The 19,954-nt window shown below is 43.9% G+C and overlaps 1 protein-coding gene across 1 annotated transcript in view; it reads left to right on the top strand.

Moving 5' to 3' along the window:
• LOC137261629 (monocarboxylate transporter 13-like) overlaps positions 1-19,954 on the top strand; it is a 51,603-nt gene that overhangs the window by 16,849 nt on the left and 14,800 nt on the right. Inside the window, exons 2-3 of the mRNA XM_067799408.1 lie at positions 16,130-16,432; positions 19,591-19,892. Of these exons, the coding sequence (XP_067655509.1) occupies positions 16,130-16,432; positions 19,591-19,892 (605 nt within the window). The remainder of the gene's footprint in view (positions 1-16,129; positions 16,433-19,590; positions 19,893-19,954) is intronic.

Raw genomic sequence — 19,954 nt, 5'->3', positions numbered from 1 at the left:
AGCTCCACGTTGGAGCAGGGTTATGTCCAGCAGTACGTGTAGACATCAGTCCAGATACAGCTCAAATCTTTGTGCAAATGTAGGAAAGTAGCTCCACGTTGGAGCAGGGTTATGTCCAACAGTACGTGTAGACATCAGTCCAGATACAGCTCAAATCTTTGTGCAAATGTAGGAAAGTAGCTCCACGTTGGGGCAGGGTTATGACCAGCAGTACGTGTAGACATCAGTCCAGATACAGCTCAAATCTTTGTGCAAATGTAGGAAAGTAGCTCCACGTTGGAGCAGGGTTATGACCAGCAGTACGTGTAGACATCAGTCCAGATACAGCTCAAATCTTTGTGCAAATGTAAGAAAGTAGCTCCACGTTGGAGGAGGGTTATGACCAGCAGTACGTGTAGACATCAGTCCAGATACAGCTCAAATCTTTGTGCAAATGTAGGAAGGTAGCTCCACGTTGGGGCAGGGTTATGACCAGGAGTACGTGTAGACATCAGTCCAGATACAGCTCAAATCTTTGTGCAAATGTAGGAAAGTAGCTCCACGTTGGAGCAGGGTTATGTCCAGCAGTACGTGTAGACATCAGTCCAGATACAGCTCAAATCTTTGTGCAAATGTAGGAAAGTAGCTCCACGTTGGAGCAGGGTTATGACCAGCAGTACGTGTAGACATCACTCCAGATACAGCTCAAATCTTTGTGCAAATGTAGGAAAGTAGCTCCACGTTGGGGCAGGGTTATGTCCAGCAGTACGTGTAGACATCAGTCCAGACACAGCTCAAATCTTTGTGCAAATGTAGGAAAGTAGCTCCACGTTGGAGCAGGGTTATGTCCAGCAGTACGTGTAGACATCAGTCCAGATACAGCTCAAATCTTTGTGCAAATGTAGGAAAGTAGCTCCACGTTGGGGCAGGGTTATGTCCAGCAGTACGTGTAGACATCAGTCCAGATACAGCTCAAATCTTTGTGCAAATGTAGGAAAGTAGCTCCACGTTGGGGCAGGGTTATGTCCAGCAGTACGTGTAGACATCAGTCCAGATACAGCTCAAATCTTTGTGCAAATGTAGGAAAGTAGCTCCACGTTGGAGCAGGGTTATGTCCAGCAGTACGTGTAGACATCAGTCCAGATACAGCTCAAATCTTTGTGCAAATGTAGGAAAGTAGCTCCACGTTGGGGCAGGGTTATGTCCAGCAGTACGTGTAGACATCAGTCCAGATACAGCTCAAATCTTTGTGCAAATGTAGGAAAGTAGCTCCACGTTGGAGCAGGGTTATGTCCAGCAGTACGTGTAGACATCAGTCCAGATACAGCTCAAATCTTTGTGCAAATGTAGGAAAGTAGCTCCACGTTGGGGCAGGGTTATGTCCAGCAGTACGTGTAGACATCAGTCCAGATACAGCTCAAATCTTTGTGCAAATGTAGGAAAGTAGCTCCACGTTGGGGCAGGGTTATGTCCAGCAGTACGTGTAGACATCAGTCCAGATACAGCTCAAATCTTTGTGCAAATGTAGGAAAGTAGCTCCACGTTGGAGCAGGGTTATGTCCAACAGTACATGTAGACATCAGTCCAGATACAGCTCAAATCTTTGTGCAAATGTAGGAAAGTAGCTCCACGTTGGAGCAGGGTTATGACCAGCAGTACGTGTAGACATCAGTCCAGGTACAGCTCAAATCTTTGTGCAAATGTAGGAAAGTAGCTCCACGTTGGGGCAGGGTTATGTCCAGCAGTACGTGTAGACATCAGTCCAGATACAGCTCAAATCTTTGTGCAAATGTAGGAAAGTAGCTCCACGTTGGAGCAGGGTTATGTCCAGCAGTACGTGTAGACATCAGTCCAGATACAGCTCAAATCTTTGTGCAAATGTAGGAAAGTAGCTCCACGTTGGAGCAGGGTTATGTCCAACAGTACGTGTAGACATCAGTCCAGATACAGCTCAAATCTTTGTGCAAATGTAGGAAAGTAGCTCCACGTTGGGGCAGGGTTATGACCAGTAGTACGTGTAGACATCAGTCCAGATACAGCTCAAATCTTTGTGCAAATGTAAGAAAGTAGCTCCACGTTGGAGCAGGGTTATGACCAGCAGTACGTGTAGACATCAGTCCAGATACAGCTCAAATCTTTGTGCAAATGTAGGAAAGTAGCTCCACGTTGGAGCAGGGTTATGACCAGCAGTACGTGTAGACATCAGTCCAGATACAGCTCAAATCTTTGTGCAAATGTAGGAAAGTAGCTCCACGTTGGGGCAGGGTTATGACCAGCAGTACGTGTAGACATCAGTCCAGATACAGCTCAAATCTTTGTGCAAATGTAGGAAAGTAGCTCCACGTTGGGGCAGGGTTATGTCCAGCAGTACGTGTAGACATCAGTCCAGATACAGCTCAAATCTTTGTGCAAATGTAGGAAAGTAGCTCCACGTTGGGGCAGGGTTATGTCCAGCAGTACGTGTAGACATCAGTCCAGATACAGCTCAAATCTTTGTGCAAATGTAGGAAAGTAGCTCCACGTTGGAGCAGGGTTATGTCCAACAGTACATGTAGACATCAGTCCAGATACAGCTCAAATCTTTGTGCAAATGTAGGAAAGTAGCTCCACGTTGGAGCAGGGTTATGACCAGCAGTACGTGTAGACATCAGTCCAGGTACAGCTCAAATCTTTGTGCAAATGTAGGAAAGTAGCTCCACGTTGGGGCAGGGTTATGTCCAGCAGTACGTGTAGACATCAGTCCAGATACAGCTCAAATCTTTGTGCAAATGTAGGAAAGTAGCTCCACGTTGGAGCAGGGTTATGTCCAGCAGTACGTGTAGACATCAGTCCAGATACAGCTCAAATCTTTGTGCAAATGTAGGAAAGTAGCTCCACGTTGGAGCAGGGTTATGTCCAACAGTACGTGTAGACATCAGTCCAGATACAGCTCAAATCTTTGTGCAAATGTAGGAAAGTAGCTCCACGTTGGGGCAGGGTTATGACCAGTAGTACGTGTAGACATCAGTCCAGATACAGCTCAAATCTTTGTGCAAATGTAAGAAAGTAGCTCCACGTTGGAGCAGGGTTATGACCAGCAGTACGTGTAGACATCAGTCCAGATACAGCTCAAATCTTTGTGCAAATGTAAGAAAGTAGCTCCACGTTGGAGCAGGGTTATGACCAGCAGTACGTGTAGACATCAGTCCAGATACAGCTCAAATCTTTGTGCAAATGTAGGAAAGTAGCTCCACGTTGGGGCAGGGTTATGACCAGCAGTACGTGTAGACATCAGTCCAGATACAGCTCAAATCTTTGTGCAAATGTAGGAAAGTAGCTCCACGTTGGAGCAGGGTTATGACCAGCAGTACGTGTAGACATCAGTCCAGATACAGCTCAAATCTTTGTGCAAATGTAGGAAAGTAGCTCCACGTTGGAGCAGGGTTATGACCAGCAGTACGTGTAGACATCAGTCCAGATACAGCTCAAATCTTTGTGCAAATGTAGGAAAGTAGCTCCACGTTGGAGCAGGGTTATGACCAGCAGTACGTGTAGACATCAGTCCAGATACAGCTCAAATCTTTGTGCAAATGTAGGAAAGTAGCTCCACGTTGGAGCAGGGTTATGTCCAACAGTACGTGTAGACATCAGTCCAGATACAGCTCAAATCTTTGTGCAAATGTAGGAAAGTAGCTCCACGTTGGGGCAGGGTTATGTCCAGCAGTACGTGTAGACATCAGTCCAGATACAGCTCAAATCTTTGTGCAAATGTAGGAAAGTAGCTCCACGTTGGAGCAGGGTTATGTTCAGCAGTACGTGTAGACATCAGTCCAGATACAGCTCAAATCTTTGTGCAAATGTAGGAAAGTAGCTCCACGTTGGAGCAGGGTTATGACCAGCAGTACGTGTAGACATCAGTCCAGATACAGCTCAAATCTTTGTGCAAATGTAGGAAAGTAGCTCCACGTTGGAGCAGGGTTATGTCCAGCAGTACGTGTAGACATCAGTCCAGATACAACTCAAATCTTTGTGCAAATGTAGGAAAGTAGCTCCACGTTGGAGCAGGGTTATGTCCAACAGTACGTGTAGACATCAGTCCAGATACAGCTCAAATCTTTGTGCAAATGTAGGAAAGTAGCTCCACGTTGGAGCAGGGTTATGTCCAGCAGTACGTGTAGACATCAGTCCAGATACAGCTCAAATCTTTGTGCAAATGTAGGAAAGTAGCTCCACGTTGGGGCAGGGTTATGACCAGTAGTACGTGTAGACATCAGTCCAGATACAGCTCAAATCTTTGTGCAAATGTAAGAAAGTAGCTCCACGTTGGAGCAGGGTTATGACCAGCAGTACGTGTAGACATCAGTCCAGATACAGCTCAAATCTTTGTGCAAATGTAAGAAAGTAGCTCCACGTTGGAGCAGGGTTATGACCAGCAGTACGTGTAGACATCAGTCCAGATACAGCTCAAATCTTTGTGCAAATGTAGGAAAGTAGCTCCACGTTGGGGCAGGGTTATGACCAGCAGTACGTGTAGACATCAGTCCAGATACAGCTCAAATCTTTGTGCAAATGTAGGAAAGTAGCTCCACGTTGGAGCAGGGTTATGACCAGCAGTACGTGTAGACATCAGTCCAGATACAGCTCAAATCTTTGTGCAAATGTAGGAAAGTAGCTCCACGTTGGAGCAGGGTTATGACCAGCAGTACGTGTAGACATCAGTCCAGATACAGCTCAAATCTTTGTGCAAATGTAGGAAAGTAGCTCCACGTTGGAGCAGGGTTATGACCAGCAGTACGTGTAGACATCAGTCCAGATACAGCTCAAATCTTTGTGCAAATGTAGGAAAGTAGCTCCACGTTGGAGCAGGGTTATGTCCAACAGTACGTGTAGACATCAGTCCAGATACAGCTCAAATCTTTGTGCAAATGTAGGAAAGTAGCTCCACGTTGGGGCAGGGTTATGTCCAGCAGTACGTGTAGACATCAGTCCAGATACAGCTCAAATCTTTGTGCAAATGTAGGAAAGTAGCTCCACGTTGGAGCAGGGTTATGTTCAGCAGTACGTGTAGACATCAGTCCAGATACAGCTCAAATCTTTGTGCAAATGTAGGAAAGTAGCTCCACGTTGGAGCAGGGTTATGACCAGCAGTACGTGTAGACATCAGTCCAGATACAGCTCAAATCTTTGTGCAAATGTAGGAAAGTAGCTCCACGTTGGAGCAGGGTTATGTCCAGCAGTACGTGTAGACATCAGTCCAGATACAACTCAAATCTTTGTGCAAATGTAGGAAAGTAGCTCCACGTTGGAGCAGGGTTATGTCCAACAGTACGTGTAGACATCAGTCCAGATACAGCTCAAATCTTTGTGCAAATGTAGGAAAGTAGCTCCACGTTGGAGTAGGGTTATGTCCAGCAGTACGTGTAGACATCAGTCCAGATACAGCTCAAATCTTTGTGCAAATGTAGGAAAGTAGCTCCACGTTGGGGCAGGGTTATGACCAGCAGTACGTGTAGACATCAGTCCAGATACAGCTCAAATCTTTGTGCAAATGTAGGAAAGTAGCTCCACGTTGGAGCAGGGTTATGTCCAACAGTACGTGTAGACATCAGTCCAGATACAGCTCAAATCTTTGTGCAAATGTAGGAAAGTAGCTCCACGTTGGAGCAGGGTTATGACCAGCAGTACTTGTAGACATCAGTCCAGATACAGCTCAAATCTTTGTGCAAATGTAGGAAAGTAGCTCTACGTTGGAGCAGGATTATGTCCAACAGTACGTGTAGACATCAGTCCAGATACAGCTCAAATCTTTGTGCAAATGTAGGAAAGTAGCTCCACGTTGGAGCAGGGTTATGTCCAGCAGTACGTGTAGACATCAGTCCAGGTACAGCTCAAATCTTTGTGCAAATGTAGGAAAGTAGCTCCACGTTGGAGAGGGTTATGTCCAACAGTACGTGTAGACATCAGTCCAGGTACAGCTCAAATCTTTGTGCAAATGTAAGAAAGTAGCTCCACGTTGGAGCAGGGTTATGTCCAACAGTACGTGTAGACATCAGTCCAGATACAGCTCAAATCTTTGTGCAAATGTAGGAAAGTAGCTCCACGTTGGAGCAGGGTTATGTCCAGCAGTACGTGTAGACATCAGTCCAGATACAGCTCAAATCTTTGTGCAAATGTAGGAAAGTAGCTCCACGTTGGAGCAGGGTTATGACCAGCAGTACGTGTAGACATCAGTCCAGATACAGCTCAAATCTTTGTGCAAATGTAAGAAAGTAGCTCCACGTTGGAGCAGGGTTATGTCCAACAGTACGTGTAGACATCAGTCCAGATACAGCTCAAATCTTTGTGCAAATGTAGGAAAGTAGCTCCACGTTGGAGCAGGGTTATGACCAGCAGTACGTGTAGACATCAGTCCAGACACAGCTCAAATCTTTGTGCAAATGTAGGAAAGTAGCTCCACGTTGGAGCAGGGTTATGTCCAACAGTACGTGTAGACATCAGTCCAGATACAGCTCAAATCTTTGTGCAAATGTAGGAAAGTAGCTCCACGTTGGAGCAGGGTTATGAGCAGCAGTACGTGTAGACATCAGTCCAGATACAGCTCAAATCTTTGTGCAAATGTAGGAAAGTAGCTCCACGTTGGAGCAGGGTTATGTCCAGCAGTACGTGTAGACATCAGTCCAGATACAGCTCAAATCTTTGTGCAAATGTAAGAAAGTAGCTCCACGTTGGAGGAGGGTTATGACCAGCAGTACGTGTAGACATCAGTCCAGATACAACTCAAATCTTTGTGCAAATGTAGGAAAGTAGCTCCACGTTGGAGCAGGGTTATGTCCAACAGTACGTGTAGACATCAGTCCAGATACAGCTCAAATCTTTGTGCAAATGTAGGAAAGTAGCTCCACGTTGGAGTAGGGTTATGTCCAGCAGTACGTGTAGACATCAGTCCAGATACAGCTCAAATCTTTGTGCAAATGTAGGAAAGTAGCTCCACGTTGGGGCAGGGTTATGACCAGCAGTACGTGTAGACATCAGTCCAGATACAGCTCAAATCTTTGTGCAAATGTAGGAAAGTAGCTCCACGTTGGAGCAGGGTTATGTCCAACAGTACGTGTAGACATCAGTCCAGATACAGCTCAAATCTTTGTGCAAATGTAGGAAAGTAGCTCCACGTTGGAGCAGGGTTATGACCAGCAGTACTTGTAGACATCAGTCCAGATACAGCTCAAATCTTTGTGCAAATGTAGGAAAGTAGCTCTACGTTGGAGCAGGATTATGTCCAACAGTACGTGTAGACATCAGTCCAGATACAGCTCAAATCTTTGTGCAAATGTAGGAAAGTAGCTCCACGTTGGAGCAGGGTTATGTCCAGCAGTACGTGTAGACATCAGTCCAGGTACAGCTCAAATCTTTGTGCAAATGTAGGAAAGTAGCTCCACGTTGGAGAGGGTTATGTCCAACAGTACGTGTAGACATCAGTCCAGGTACAGCTCAAATCTTTGTGCAAATGTAAGAAAGTAGCTCCACGTTGGAGCAGGGTTATGTCCAACAGTACGTGTAGACATCAGTCCAGATACAGCTCAAATCTTTGTGCAAATGTAGGAAAGTAGCTCCACGTTGGAGCAGGGTTATGTCCAGCAGTACGTGTAGACATCAGTCCAGATACAGCTCAAATCTTTGTGCAAATGTAGGAAAGTAGCTCCACGTTGGAGCAGGGTTATGACCAGCAGTACGTGTAGACATCAGTCCAGATACAGCTCAAATCTTTGTGCAAATGTAAGAAAGTAGCTCCACGTTGGAGCAGGGTTATGTCCAACAGTACGTGTAGACATCAGTCCAGATACAGCTCAAATCTTTGTGCAAATGTAGGAAAGTAGCTCCACGTTGGAGCAGGGTTATGACCAGCAGTACGTGTAGACATCAGTCCAGACACAGCTCAAATCTTTGTGCAAATGTAGGAAAGTAGCTCCACGTTGGAGCAGGGTTATGTCCAACAGTACGTGTAGACATCAGTCCAGATACAGCTCAAATCTTTGTGCAAATGTAGGAAAGTAGCTCCACGTTGGAGCAGGGTTATGAGCAGCAGTACGTGTAGACATCAGTCCAGATACAGCTCAAATCTTTGTGCAAATGTAGGAAAGTAGCTCCACGTTGGAGCAGGGTTATGTCCAGCAGTACGTGTAGACATCAGTCCAGATACAGCTCAAATCTTTGTGCAAATGTAAGAAAGTAGCTCCACGTTGGAGGAGGGTTATGACCAGCAGTACGTGTAGACATCAGTCCAGATACAGCTCAAATCTTTGTGCAAATGTAGGAAAGTAGCTCCACGTTGGAGCAGGGTTATGACCAGCAGTACGTGTAGACATCAGTCCAGATACAGCTCAAATCTTTGTGCAAATGTAGGAAAGTAGCTCCACGTTGGGGCAGGGTTATGTCCAACAGTACGTGTAGACATCAGTCCAGATACAGCTCAAATCTTTGTGCAAATGTAGGAAAGTAGCTCCACGTTGGAGCAGGGTTATGTCCAGCAGTACGTGTAGACATCAGTCCAGATACAGCTCAAATCTTTGTGCAAATGTAGGAAAGTAGCTCCACGTTGGAGCAGGGTTATGTCCAGCAGTACGTGTAGACATCAGTCCAGATACAGCTCAAATCTTTGTGCAAATGTAGGAAAGTAGCTCCACGTTGGAGCAGGGTTATGTCCAGCAGTACGTGTAGACATCAGTCCAGATGCAGCTCAAATCTTTGTGCAAATGTAGGAAAGTAGCTCCACGTTGGAGCAGGGTTATGACCAGTAGTACGTGTAGACATCAGTCCAGATACAGCTCAAATCTTTGTGCAAATGTAGGAAAGTAGCTCCACGTTGGAGCAGGGTTATGTCCAGCAGTACGTGTAGACATCAGTCCAGATACAGCTCAAATCTTTGTGCAAATGTAGGAAAGTAGCTCCACGTTGGGGCAGGGTTATGACCAGTAGTACGTGTAGACATCAGTCCAGATACAGCTCAAATCTTTGTGCAAATGTAGGAAAGTAGCTCCACGTTGGAGCAGGGTTATGTCCAGCAGTACGTGTAGACATCAGTCCAGATACAGCTCAAATCTTTGTGCAAATGTAGGAAAGTAGCTCCACGTTGGGGCAGGGTTATGACCAGTAGTACGTGTAGACATCAGTCCAGATACAGCTCAAATCTTTGTGCAAATGTAGGAAAGTAGCTCCACGTTGGAGCAGGGTTATGTCCAGTAGTACGTGTAGACATCAGTCCAGATACAGCTCAAATCTTTGTGCAAATGTAGGAAAGTAGCTCCACGTTGGAGCAGGGTTATGTCCAGTAGTACGTGTAGACATCAGTCCAGATACAGCTCAAATCTTTGTGCAAATGTAGGAAAGTAGCTCCACGTTGGAGCAGGGTTATGTCCAGCAGTACGTGTAGACATCAGTCCAGATACAGCTCAAATGTTTGTGCAAATGTAGGAAAGTAGCTCCACGTTGGAGCAGGGTTATGTCCAACAGTACGTGTAGACATCAGTCCAGATACAGCTCAAATCTTTGTGCAAATGTAGGAAAGTAGCTCCACGTTGGAGCAGGGTTATGTCCAACAGTACGTGTAGACATCAGTCCAGATACAGCTCAAATCTTTGTGCAAATGTAGGAAAGTAGCTCCACGTTGGAGCAGGGTTATGTCCAGCAGTACGTGTAGACATCAGTCCAGATACAGCTCAAATCTTTGTGCAAATGTAGGAAAGTAGCTCCACGTTGGGGCAGGGTTATGACCAGTAGTACGTGTAGACATCAGTCCAGATACAGCTCAAATCTTTGTGCAAATGTAGGAAAGTAGCTCCACGTTGGAGCAGGGTTATGTCCAGTAGTACGTGTAGACATCAGTCCAGATACAGCTCAAATCTTTGTGCAAATGTAGGAAAGTAGCTCCACGTTGGAGCAGGGTTATGTCCAGCAGTACGTGTAGACATCAGTCCAGATACAGCTCAAATCTTTGTGCAAATGTAGGAAAGTAGCTCCACGTTGGAGCAGGGTTATGTCCAACAGTACGTGTAGACATCAGTCCAGATACAGCTCAAATCTTTGTGCAAATGTAGGAAAGTAGCTCCACGTTGGAGCAGGGTTATGTCCAGCAGTACGTGTAGACATCAGTCCAGATACAGCTCAAATCTTTGTGCAAATGTAGGAAAGTAGCTCCACGTTGGAGCAGGGTTATGTCCAGCAGTACGTGTAGACATCAGTCCAGATACAGCTCAAATCTTTGTGCAAATGTAGGAAAGTAGCTCCACGTTGGGGCAGGGTTATGACCAGTAGTACGTGTAGACATCAGTCCAGATACAGCTCAAATCTTTGTGCAAATGTAGGAAAGTAGCTCCACGTTGGAGCAGGGTTATGTCCAGTAGTACGTGTAGACATCAGTCCAGATACAGCTCAAATCTTTGTGCAAATGTAGGAAAGTAGCTCCACGTTGGAGCAGGGTTATGTCCAACAGTACGTGTAGACATCAGTCCAGATACAGCTCAAATCTTTGTGCAAATGTAGGAAAGTAGCTCCACGTTGGAGCAGGGTTATGTCCAACAGTACGTGTAGACATCAGTCCAGATACAGCTCAAATCTTTGTGCAAATGTAGGAAAGTAGCTCCACGTTGGAGCAGGGTTATGTCCAGCAGTACGTGTAGACATCAGTCCAGATACAGCTCAAATCTTTGTGCAAATGTAGGAAAGTAGCTCCACGTTGGGGCAGGGTTATGACCAGTAGTACGTGTAGACATCAGTCCAGATACAGCTCAAATCTTTGTGCAAATGTAGGAAAGTAGCTCCACGTTGGAGCAGGGTTATGTCCAGTAGTACGTGTAGACATCAGTCCAGATACAGCTCAAATCTTTGTGCAAATGTAGGAAAGTAGCTCCACGTTGGAGCAGGGTTATGTCCAGTAGTACGTGTAGACATCAGTCCAGATACAGCTCAAATCTTTGTGCAAATGTAGGAAAGTAGCTCCACGTTGGAGCAGGGTTATGTCCAGCAGTACGTGTAGACATCAGTCCAGATACAGCTCAAATCTTTGTGCAAATGTAGGAAAGTAGCTCCACGTTGGAGCAGGGTTATGTCCAACAGTACGTGTAGACATCAGTCCAGATACAGCTCAAATCTTTGTGCAAATGTAGGAAAGTAGCTCCACGTTGGAGCAGGGTTATGTCCAGTAGTACGTGTAGACATCAGTCCAGATACAGCTCAAATCTTTGTGCAAATGTAGGAAAGTAGCTCCACGTTGGAGCAGGGTTATGTCCAGTAGTACGTGTAGACATCAGTCCAGATACAGCTCAAATCTTTGTGCAAATGTAGGAAAGTAGCTCCACGTTGGAGCAGGGTTATGTCCAGTAGTACGTGTAGACATCAGTCCAGATACAGCTCAAATCTTTGTGCAAATGTAGGAAAGTAGCTCCACGTTGGAGCAGGGTTATGTCCAGTAGTACGTGTAGACATCAGTCCAGATACAGCTCAAATCTTTGTGCAAATGTAGGAAAGTAGCTCCACGTTGGAGCAGGGTTATGTCCAGCAGTACGTGTAGACATCAGTCCAGATACAGCTCAAATCTTTGTGCAAATGTAGGAAAGTAGCTCCACGTTGGAGCAGGGTTATGTCCAACAGTACGTGTAGACATCAGTCCAGATACAGCTCAAATCTTTGTGCAAATGTAGGAAAGTAGCTCCACGTTGGAGCAGGGTTATGTCCAACAATACGTGTAGACATCAGTCCAGATACAGCTCAAATCTTTGTGCAAATGTAGGAAAGTAGCTCCACGTTGGAGCAGGGTTATGTCCAGCAGTACGTGTAGTAACATGAGTAACAGGACCAAGGAGTGCCTGTTCCTCCTCCCCGCACCCCCCCCCCCCCCCCCCCAAAAAAAAAAAAAAAAAAAAAAAAAAAATGTTGTGTACATTTTTGTTGGCTCTTCCTACAACACACCACATTAGGAAACGTTTTTTTCCTGAAAAGCCTGGAAGCCACCAGATTGATTACTGACGTTTCCAGAATGAAACGTCTTGTTTGGGTTTCCATTTTTGGGATGGAATTGTATTAACTATATTATTCTGGTAGGGATCTCAACGTGTAAAATGTGAATGAGTGAGCATAGTTTAACGTCCTGTTTAGCAATATTCCGGCAACATCACGGCTGGGGACACCAGAAATGGGTTTCATACATTGCACCCACTTGGCCTATGGGAATCAAACCCGGGTCTTCAGTGTAACGACCGAATGCCTGTACCACTAGGCTACCCTCTGCCCATCTTCATCACGCCCATGCGCATGCTGCCTACTCAGACTCAGTTCCTGCGAAAGATTTTATTTATATAATAAGCAATAGTAAAAGCTAAACTGTCTTTAAAATCTAAAATTACATCTTTAAATATGTGCAACAAAACATTACGAACATTTTTCACCCAGATAACACGAATAATGAGTTTCCTGTGTTTATTTCAGAAGAACAACTTGTAGTGACTGAGTAACAGAACACAAAGGGAATCATAATCATTTTTTATTTACACTGACAACGAACATTTGTAAAATCACATATTGTTGTTTAAGACATTTGAAGAAAAGCGTTAAATATTAATCACTCGTTCTTTCAGAAGGTCGAGGATGAGTAATTGGTTTTGAGGCTTTTACTAATGCTCTATTCTAATTACTAAACAGGCGTGCAAGTCACATAGACTTCACGCGTTGTCCTATGTGATGAGTCCACGCTCCAACAGGAGGCTATTATATTTATGGTAAAAATACAAAGAATGACGTGGCTCAATTTGAACAATTGCACAAACACGCAGCAAACAAAACAAAAAGTGGCTCTCATTAGAGGTGAGTGAGTGAGTGAGTTTAGATTTACGCCGCTTTTAGCAATTCTCCAACAACATCACGGCGGGGGACACCACAAACAGGCGTCACACATTGTACCCATGTGGGGAATCAAGTCGCGTCGCCGGTGTGACGAGATAACGCTTTTACCATTAGGCTACCCCACTGTCCCGCTCTCTTTAGAACTAATTAGGAGATAAGAAGTACTAATTGGGAGATACTAAGTCCTAATTAGGAGATACTTTGTACTAATTAGGAGATACTAAGTTCAAATTAGGAGATATTAAGTCCTAATTAGGAGATACTATATCCTGGGTAGGAGATACTAAGTTCAAATTAGGTGATAATAAGTACTAATTAGGAAATATAGTCCTAATTAGGAGATAAAAAAATTCAGGCTGTGGCACTGATGCTTCCATAGCTGCTCGCACACAGCTAGTGTCTCGTTCAAAAGCGCAGTTTCCAATAGCTAACACCCACTGTTTTTCTCAGCGATAGATAGATACAATTCGGTGCGGGTTGTTTTCATACTCGGTTGGATCGCCAACGCTCACTTATGTATTGTAATGTCTGACAAAAGCAACATAATTTAGTCCCCAAACACCCACTGAATGTTCTATTTTCCTTACGGTATGGCAGGTTCGATTCGGTTTCAGTCGGTTTTGTGCTTGTCTCCTTCGCCAACGCTCCCATTTAAATTGACAAGCGGAAAAAAAGAAATTTTGTGATAGAACCTACTAAACGAAACTCTCTCGATGTTGAAAGACACATACCATTCATGGATTCATGTTAGAGATTTTGTCCTGGAAATCATATTTTCACAAATTGGGGAAATATGTGACAGAAATGATTTCCGTTGAAAAGAAGTTTTGTCACGTGTGCCATATGTTCCTGATTTGGTGTCAGGGAAGTGTTGATCAGTCTTTGCGTGTGTTTATGATAGGCACAACGGGGAATAGTATGCTAACCTGGCATCATCGCTGTTTGACAATGATTCATGAACACGTGTCCGTCATATAGTGGATTTCGTAGAATCGACTCTGCTCATGGCAAAGGACTCGTGAAAACCCGTTTTGGAATTGATCATCAGCACCCCTACTTAAGAGGCGACTAAGGGGATTGGATGGTTCAAAACAAAACAAAAACAACAACCTTGATCCTCCTCTCCCCCAGCCCCTAAAACAACCAAACCAAACCAAACCAAACCAAAAAACAAAACAAATCAAAACAAAACAAAACAAAACAAAACAAAACAAAACCCAAAACCCATGTGTTTTGTATATATATTTACATCTGTATTGCAGACATACAAACACCCACACACCCAATTGCAGAAACGGGAAAATGTTTTAATATTATCCAACATGACCAACGAACAAATAATATCTTACTTAATCAAAAAAAGGTGGTTTGCTTACTTAAAATATGATGCTTGTATAAAACGTGTAAGAAAGATACATGGAGGAGGTTACGAGGGTGTTACGAGGGTGTTACGAGGGTGTTACCAGGGACGATTTCAAATTTCTACTGGGGTATTTGCCTTATACGTTAAGGGCGCAAATACCACTGACAGTCACTTTAATGATACGGTTGAAAGTGACACTCTCGTGTTACTCTTTTTGCAAGAGTCTACCTGCTCCCACTACTTACGTCATTATATAAGTTCTTTTTGTATGTCAGGCTGCATAAAAAATAAATGTTTCTCGGGCACGTTTTCTTCAAAAGTGACGAGGGCGGTAGGACCTTTTTCAAAAAAGTTTGATAGGAAAAAGGTGACGCGGAAGGAACACATTGATTTTTCTCTTAGAAATACAGTTTGGGAGTTTTAGCACGTGTTAATGAGTAGTAGATTCAGTCACACTCGTTCTTACAGACACTCATTATTAAAAAGGACAAATGGATGATCTTGACGCGGCCAAGTCAAAATTATTCTTTTTAAATGGCGATAAAAAATTGTTATGACGCTCCGATACCCGAGAAACATTTCACTGTTTTTATTTAGCCTTAGTCTTTCTGAGTTGAAAAATAATTTTAAAAAAACGTACCTGTTGTGAGTTAACCCTTTATCATCCAAAATTGTGCTCCACTGGAGATAGTCCTTGTGAGGATCGTATAGGGCCGACCTGTGTCGTGACGACGTTCTAATGTAACTACGTTTTCATTCAACACAAACACGTGAATCCACTCGTTCTACAACTTGTATGCATTGAGGGCATGTACAGATTGCGAACGTTGTCGTGTTGCTGTTTAATTGTGGGTCGAAATGAGATGTTATATCCGTTCAAATACAGAAACGCAATGTTCCACCAGTGAAACAGCTGTACACCAGGAAAAGAGGATCTGTTGAGTAGTTCACTGTAGAGGGCTGTACGAGGTGATCACAACTGATGCATCGTGACGTCAGTTACCAATGTAGTGACGTCATTACAGCGTGACGTCATGCAAGTAGTGTACTAGCGTACAAAACTCTTCCGCAATCTCTTCATGAAACCGGTTTCGGTTTGAAACCAGTAAAATAACAAAATATGGTATTTTGTCAATCTAATGCATGGGTAATAAATAATACCACACTCCGTCTCATTAAATACGAATTATACGCTCAGTCAGATACCATAGGAAGGAAACGAGTTTCCTATAATTCGTATGTAATGAGACCGAGTGTAATATTGTCTATGAAATTAGATTTTGTACAATGCCTGGACACCATCAATTACATGACTCACAATGCGATGTTGTCATTAACTTGATGACGTCAAAATGTTGTGGCATTGATGTACTGTGGGGCTAATGGCAGTAACGTGTTCAGAAATGTAATCTTTCATTGAAAACTAATGAAGAATGATTTGAGATAATAAATAGAATTCCCCCCTCGTGTCTTCTGATATCAAATATATAAACACTCGTTGATAAAGATGTAAAAGTAGAGATATCCCCAGCAAGCCATGAGTATTTGAAACTCTATCATCTTGTGTTGATATCATTGATATCAGCAGACACTTGGGTGAGATCCTCTATTTAAAGCGGAAAATATTCATTTATTCCCATTGAATAGGTCAGTTGGCAGGTCCTGCCCGGATCTCGAAGGTCGCGCTGCATACTCCCTTCCGTTAATGTCTCGATCCATACTACTTCTTTGAATAACTTGCGTACTTTGTGGTATCGAATGCCTAATAGTTGTCTTGAGTGAGTATCAAATATTTCCCAGTGAAAACCGGTACCTGTTGAATGATTCGGTTTGAACCAGTTTGTAATCAGAACAGCAAACTGAGGCAACCAGGGAGAATCAGAAAACACATTACGTTACTCTTTCTCTCCATTTCAGCATGGATCGGCGCCATATCATTCGGCATTAATCGGCTTTTTTGCTGGCTGATTGTCTCTCTACAAAAGCGTATGCCAACATGTCTGCTTTTCTTCGTGGGCGTCATATTGTCATCTGCCGCCATGGCCCTGTCGTCTTTCATCACAGATTTGAGCTGGCTATTTCTCACCTACTGTGTCATCTTCGGCGTTGGATCCAGCCTCGTTATGAACTCGCCGTACGCCCTCATCGAGAGTTACTTCCCTTCGTCACATAAGTACCACATCCTAGCAACTAGTCTGATGAACGTTGGGAGTCCTGTAGGTTTGTAATTTTACAATGTCTTCACACATACATCAACGTAATTAGGTGTAATCAAAGCATGAATGATGATGATGAAGAAGAAGAAGAAGAAGAAGAAGAGTATGATGATGATGGTGTTTACATTACGAGTATCATATTCTGAAGAAAAAAAACCCCTCAATAATCGAAAAAATGAAATCTCAAAACAATATTAAGCATTCACATTTTTGTCTTCTGTTTAAAAATGCGTTTCTTTTGCGGTTCGGTATATATAGTTATGTTGTGGCCTTTCGTTTGTAGTGTTTCGGTGAGTTGAACGTTTTGATGACCATGTAAGTGTTAGATCAAGTCCAACTTTCAAGCGTATACTTTCTTTTGCGTGGTAGTGTGTTCAGCGTGTGTTGGCTACCACCCAGACGCGATGTCAGTACATTTTGCATTTCCCAGTAAACGTAATTCGAGCAAACTACAGGATTTACCAATGAAGAATTGTTGAAAGGATTCCGATTTCTTCAGATGATCAGTTTTTGTAGAGTTGGCAAGTGAAACTAGGATCATTCGTAACAGTACAGCTTGACACGACTGGGCGAGTCCGTGTTTTGTAATAGTGAATTCTGCTTTGTTTGAAGCGACAAAGCAGCAACATCTTCACGCGTGGTGGTGGTAGTCCAGGGGTTAGTTGAGGCTGTGAAGTTGGAGACTATGGGTTAGTCTAGTAGTTAAGGCGTTCTCTCGTCACGCCGGTGACCTGGGTTAGGTTCCCCACAGGGGTAATATGTGTAAAGTTCATTTCTGGTGTCCCCCGCCGTGTCGTTGCAGGAATATTGCATGAAGCGGCGTAAAACCATGCTCACTCGCTTATCGGATTGTAAGTGATACCCGTCCGAGGGATCTCCTTGACCTGCCTTGACCGAGACGCGAGTGTCAGCGAGTCAATTCATTAACCAGCGTCCTCATAGGAGATCAAAGGATCTACAGGCCACGTGGAAATAAACAACACATTTACTTTCAAGTAGAAACCATTTTCTACCTATATATATTCATTATCGATCTGCCATCCATTTTTCAACAATCCTTGTTTCAATTTCGCGAAAGAAAACAGGAAACAGACAGAAGTTGTATCTGTTTAGGGACTATGTTCTAATCATTGGAACTTTGTCACCCACCGCGTACCCTCGTAGAACAAATAGACGTACCGCATATTATTGAAACGTCATTAGCGACGGCGTTGCCGAGGAGATAGGACCCACGGCGCCATTGCCTGAGTATCAAAGAGTTGTGACTGGCGTGGTGTTAATTTAAAGTGGAACAGTTTACAATCAGTCGGGGATTTGTCATCTGTTGGCACAACGAGAGGATGCTTGTCAAGGGATTGATACTGAGTCGCTTATCTGATTCTTAGTTCATTCGATGATAAGACAATTCCAACCTTTAGCTGGTAACATTTTGAAAAGGAATCACGCCGAAGAGGCAGAATCAAACAACTGTCAGCAGAATGTATCCAGACATAGTAACGGTTTGGCGTCGTGAGTCGTATATCACATCGAGCATTAAACATAGAGATAGCTACGTGACGATACACACTTTCTTGAGCAGGCCGCAATTGCTCCAGCAAGAAAGTATTAATCCGGGTCTTTTAAGTCCAGTTTCCCGTGATGGCGTGTCCAGGTTCGTCACTGCCCGTTTCTGGGCCCTCAAGAGTGATGCACACGTGATTCATATGTTTATTTGTTTGTTTGTAGCTCAACGCTGCACTCAGCAATATTCCAACTATACGCTTTGTAAATAATTCAGTCAGGACCAGACAATCCAGTGATTATCAATCAATTATCGATTTACGAAACTGTGATATGTCAACCATGTCAGCGATCCTGACCACCCGATGCCTTTATCGCCTTTTACGACCAGTATGAGTTACTGAAGACCAATGCTACCCAGGATATTCACGATGAGAAACACGTGAGATCTGCATCCCTTTGGCTGTCAACACTCATTATATCTCGCCACAATGTGACTGGTATACTTCCGTTAAACCCACTCACTCACTCACTCACTCACTCACTCACTCACTCACGCACTCTTGAACAGATAACCATTGCCCCTTAAAATTGGTATGAGTCGATTGAAGAGGATCGGGTGGCCACACGTGGTGTGTGTATTGGCGTCATCGTCCTAAGGTGGATCCTCGCTCATGACGTTATCCACCACTTTGTCCGGATGATACTCGATTATTCGTACACCGCCGTGATAATGCTGGAATATTGTTGACTAAAGAGGCAACCGGCCATGCTCTCAAATACTTCTGCAAACGTCGGAAAAGCTATTTCTGTTCCCTCTGTCAATATCAATATCAAATGTCAATATCAAAACGACAGATAAAACCACTTCCATTCGTCTCTGATCGTAACAGACTACAGGGGTTCACATGCACAAAGCGAACTTAGCACTAAGAAGCTTATGAGTCTCACAGCATGACAGTAAGCTAAGGTAGTTTTGAGAACGTGGCCCCAGATAGCTGGAACGGCGCTCGACATCGCGATCAAAGATCTCGGGCCGTCGTAAATTCCATGCATGACAATCATCTGAATGGTATGGAACCCTCGAAGGGACATTGCAACCTTGTTGCATTGTCGTGTTGTCTCCCTTCAGAAAACAAGCAAAATGAGGCAAAATTAACCAAAGTACGACACGCGACAGTGCGACAATGCAACATTTCGGTCATTTGTCGCATTGTCGTAGTGTCGCATTGTCGCGTGTTGAAAAATGTTTTTCTATTCATCCAAAGGGCGACATAGCTACAATTTTCAATGACTGCGTTGTGGCGCATTTTTAGGCTTTTTCTAAACATCTTAGATGGAGCGACAATGCGACAAAGCGAAATATTTTGGCCTTGAATATTGTCGCTGTGTCGTATGTCACCCTTTCGTATGAATAGAAAAAGATTTTTCAACAAGCGACAATGCGACAAATGGCCGAATTATCGCCTTGTCGTATTGTCGCGTGTTGCGCTTTAGCTATAATTGTGGCTCGTTTTGTTTGTTTTGCTTTTGAAATGACGACAACGAGACGTACAGTGTACCTTCTAGAATTCCATGGAATGACGTAATCAGCATCTTGTGGAGTGTATGGTTTGTTTGTATAGATTACATGACGAATCAACAAACATGATTTTTTTCCAGGTTCCATGCTGATGAACCCGCTAAGTGCGCACCTTGATCGCGTGGCCCCGGACACTTGGCGAGATACCATGAGAATATACGCGGGGATTATGCTCGTGGTGGGACTTCTCTGTAATATCATCATGCGGAAACGAACGGAAATTCCAGAAGATGAGAGGACTCCACAACAGTATGAAGATATAGACGGAAACTCGGGTCATCAATATGTTGCTTGCACGGCAAGCTTGATAACTGACACGTGCCTTTGGACCACAGGGATATTCCTCTTGTCGTTCGCCATATACGTACCTAAAGTGCACTTCGTAAGTATTCGTGATCAAATTGGTGACTGAGGGTGTGAATGCATATATTAGATGTTGCAGAA

The sequence above is a fragment of the Haliotis asinina genome, chromosome 14 (assembly GCF_037392515.1).
Source record: "Haliotis asinina isolate JCU_RB_2024 chromosome 14, JCU_Hal_asi_v2, whole genome shotgun sequence".
Classification (NCBI taxonomy): Eukaryota; Metazoa; Mollusca; class Gastropoda; order Lepetellida; family Haliotidae; genus Haliotis; species Haliotis asinina.
This window is presented reverse-complemented; position numbering and strand designations above follow the sequence as displayed.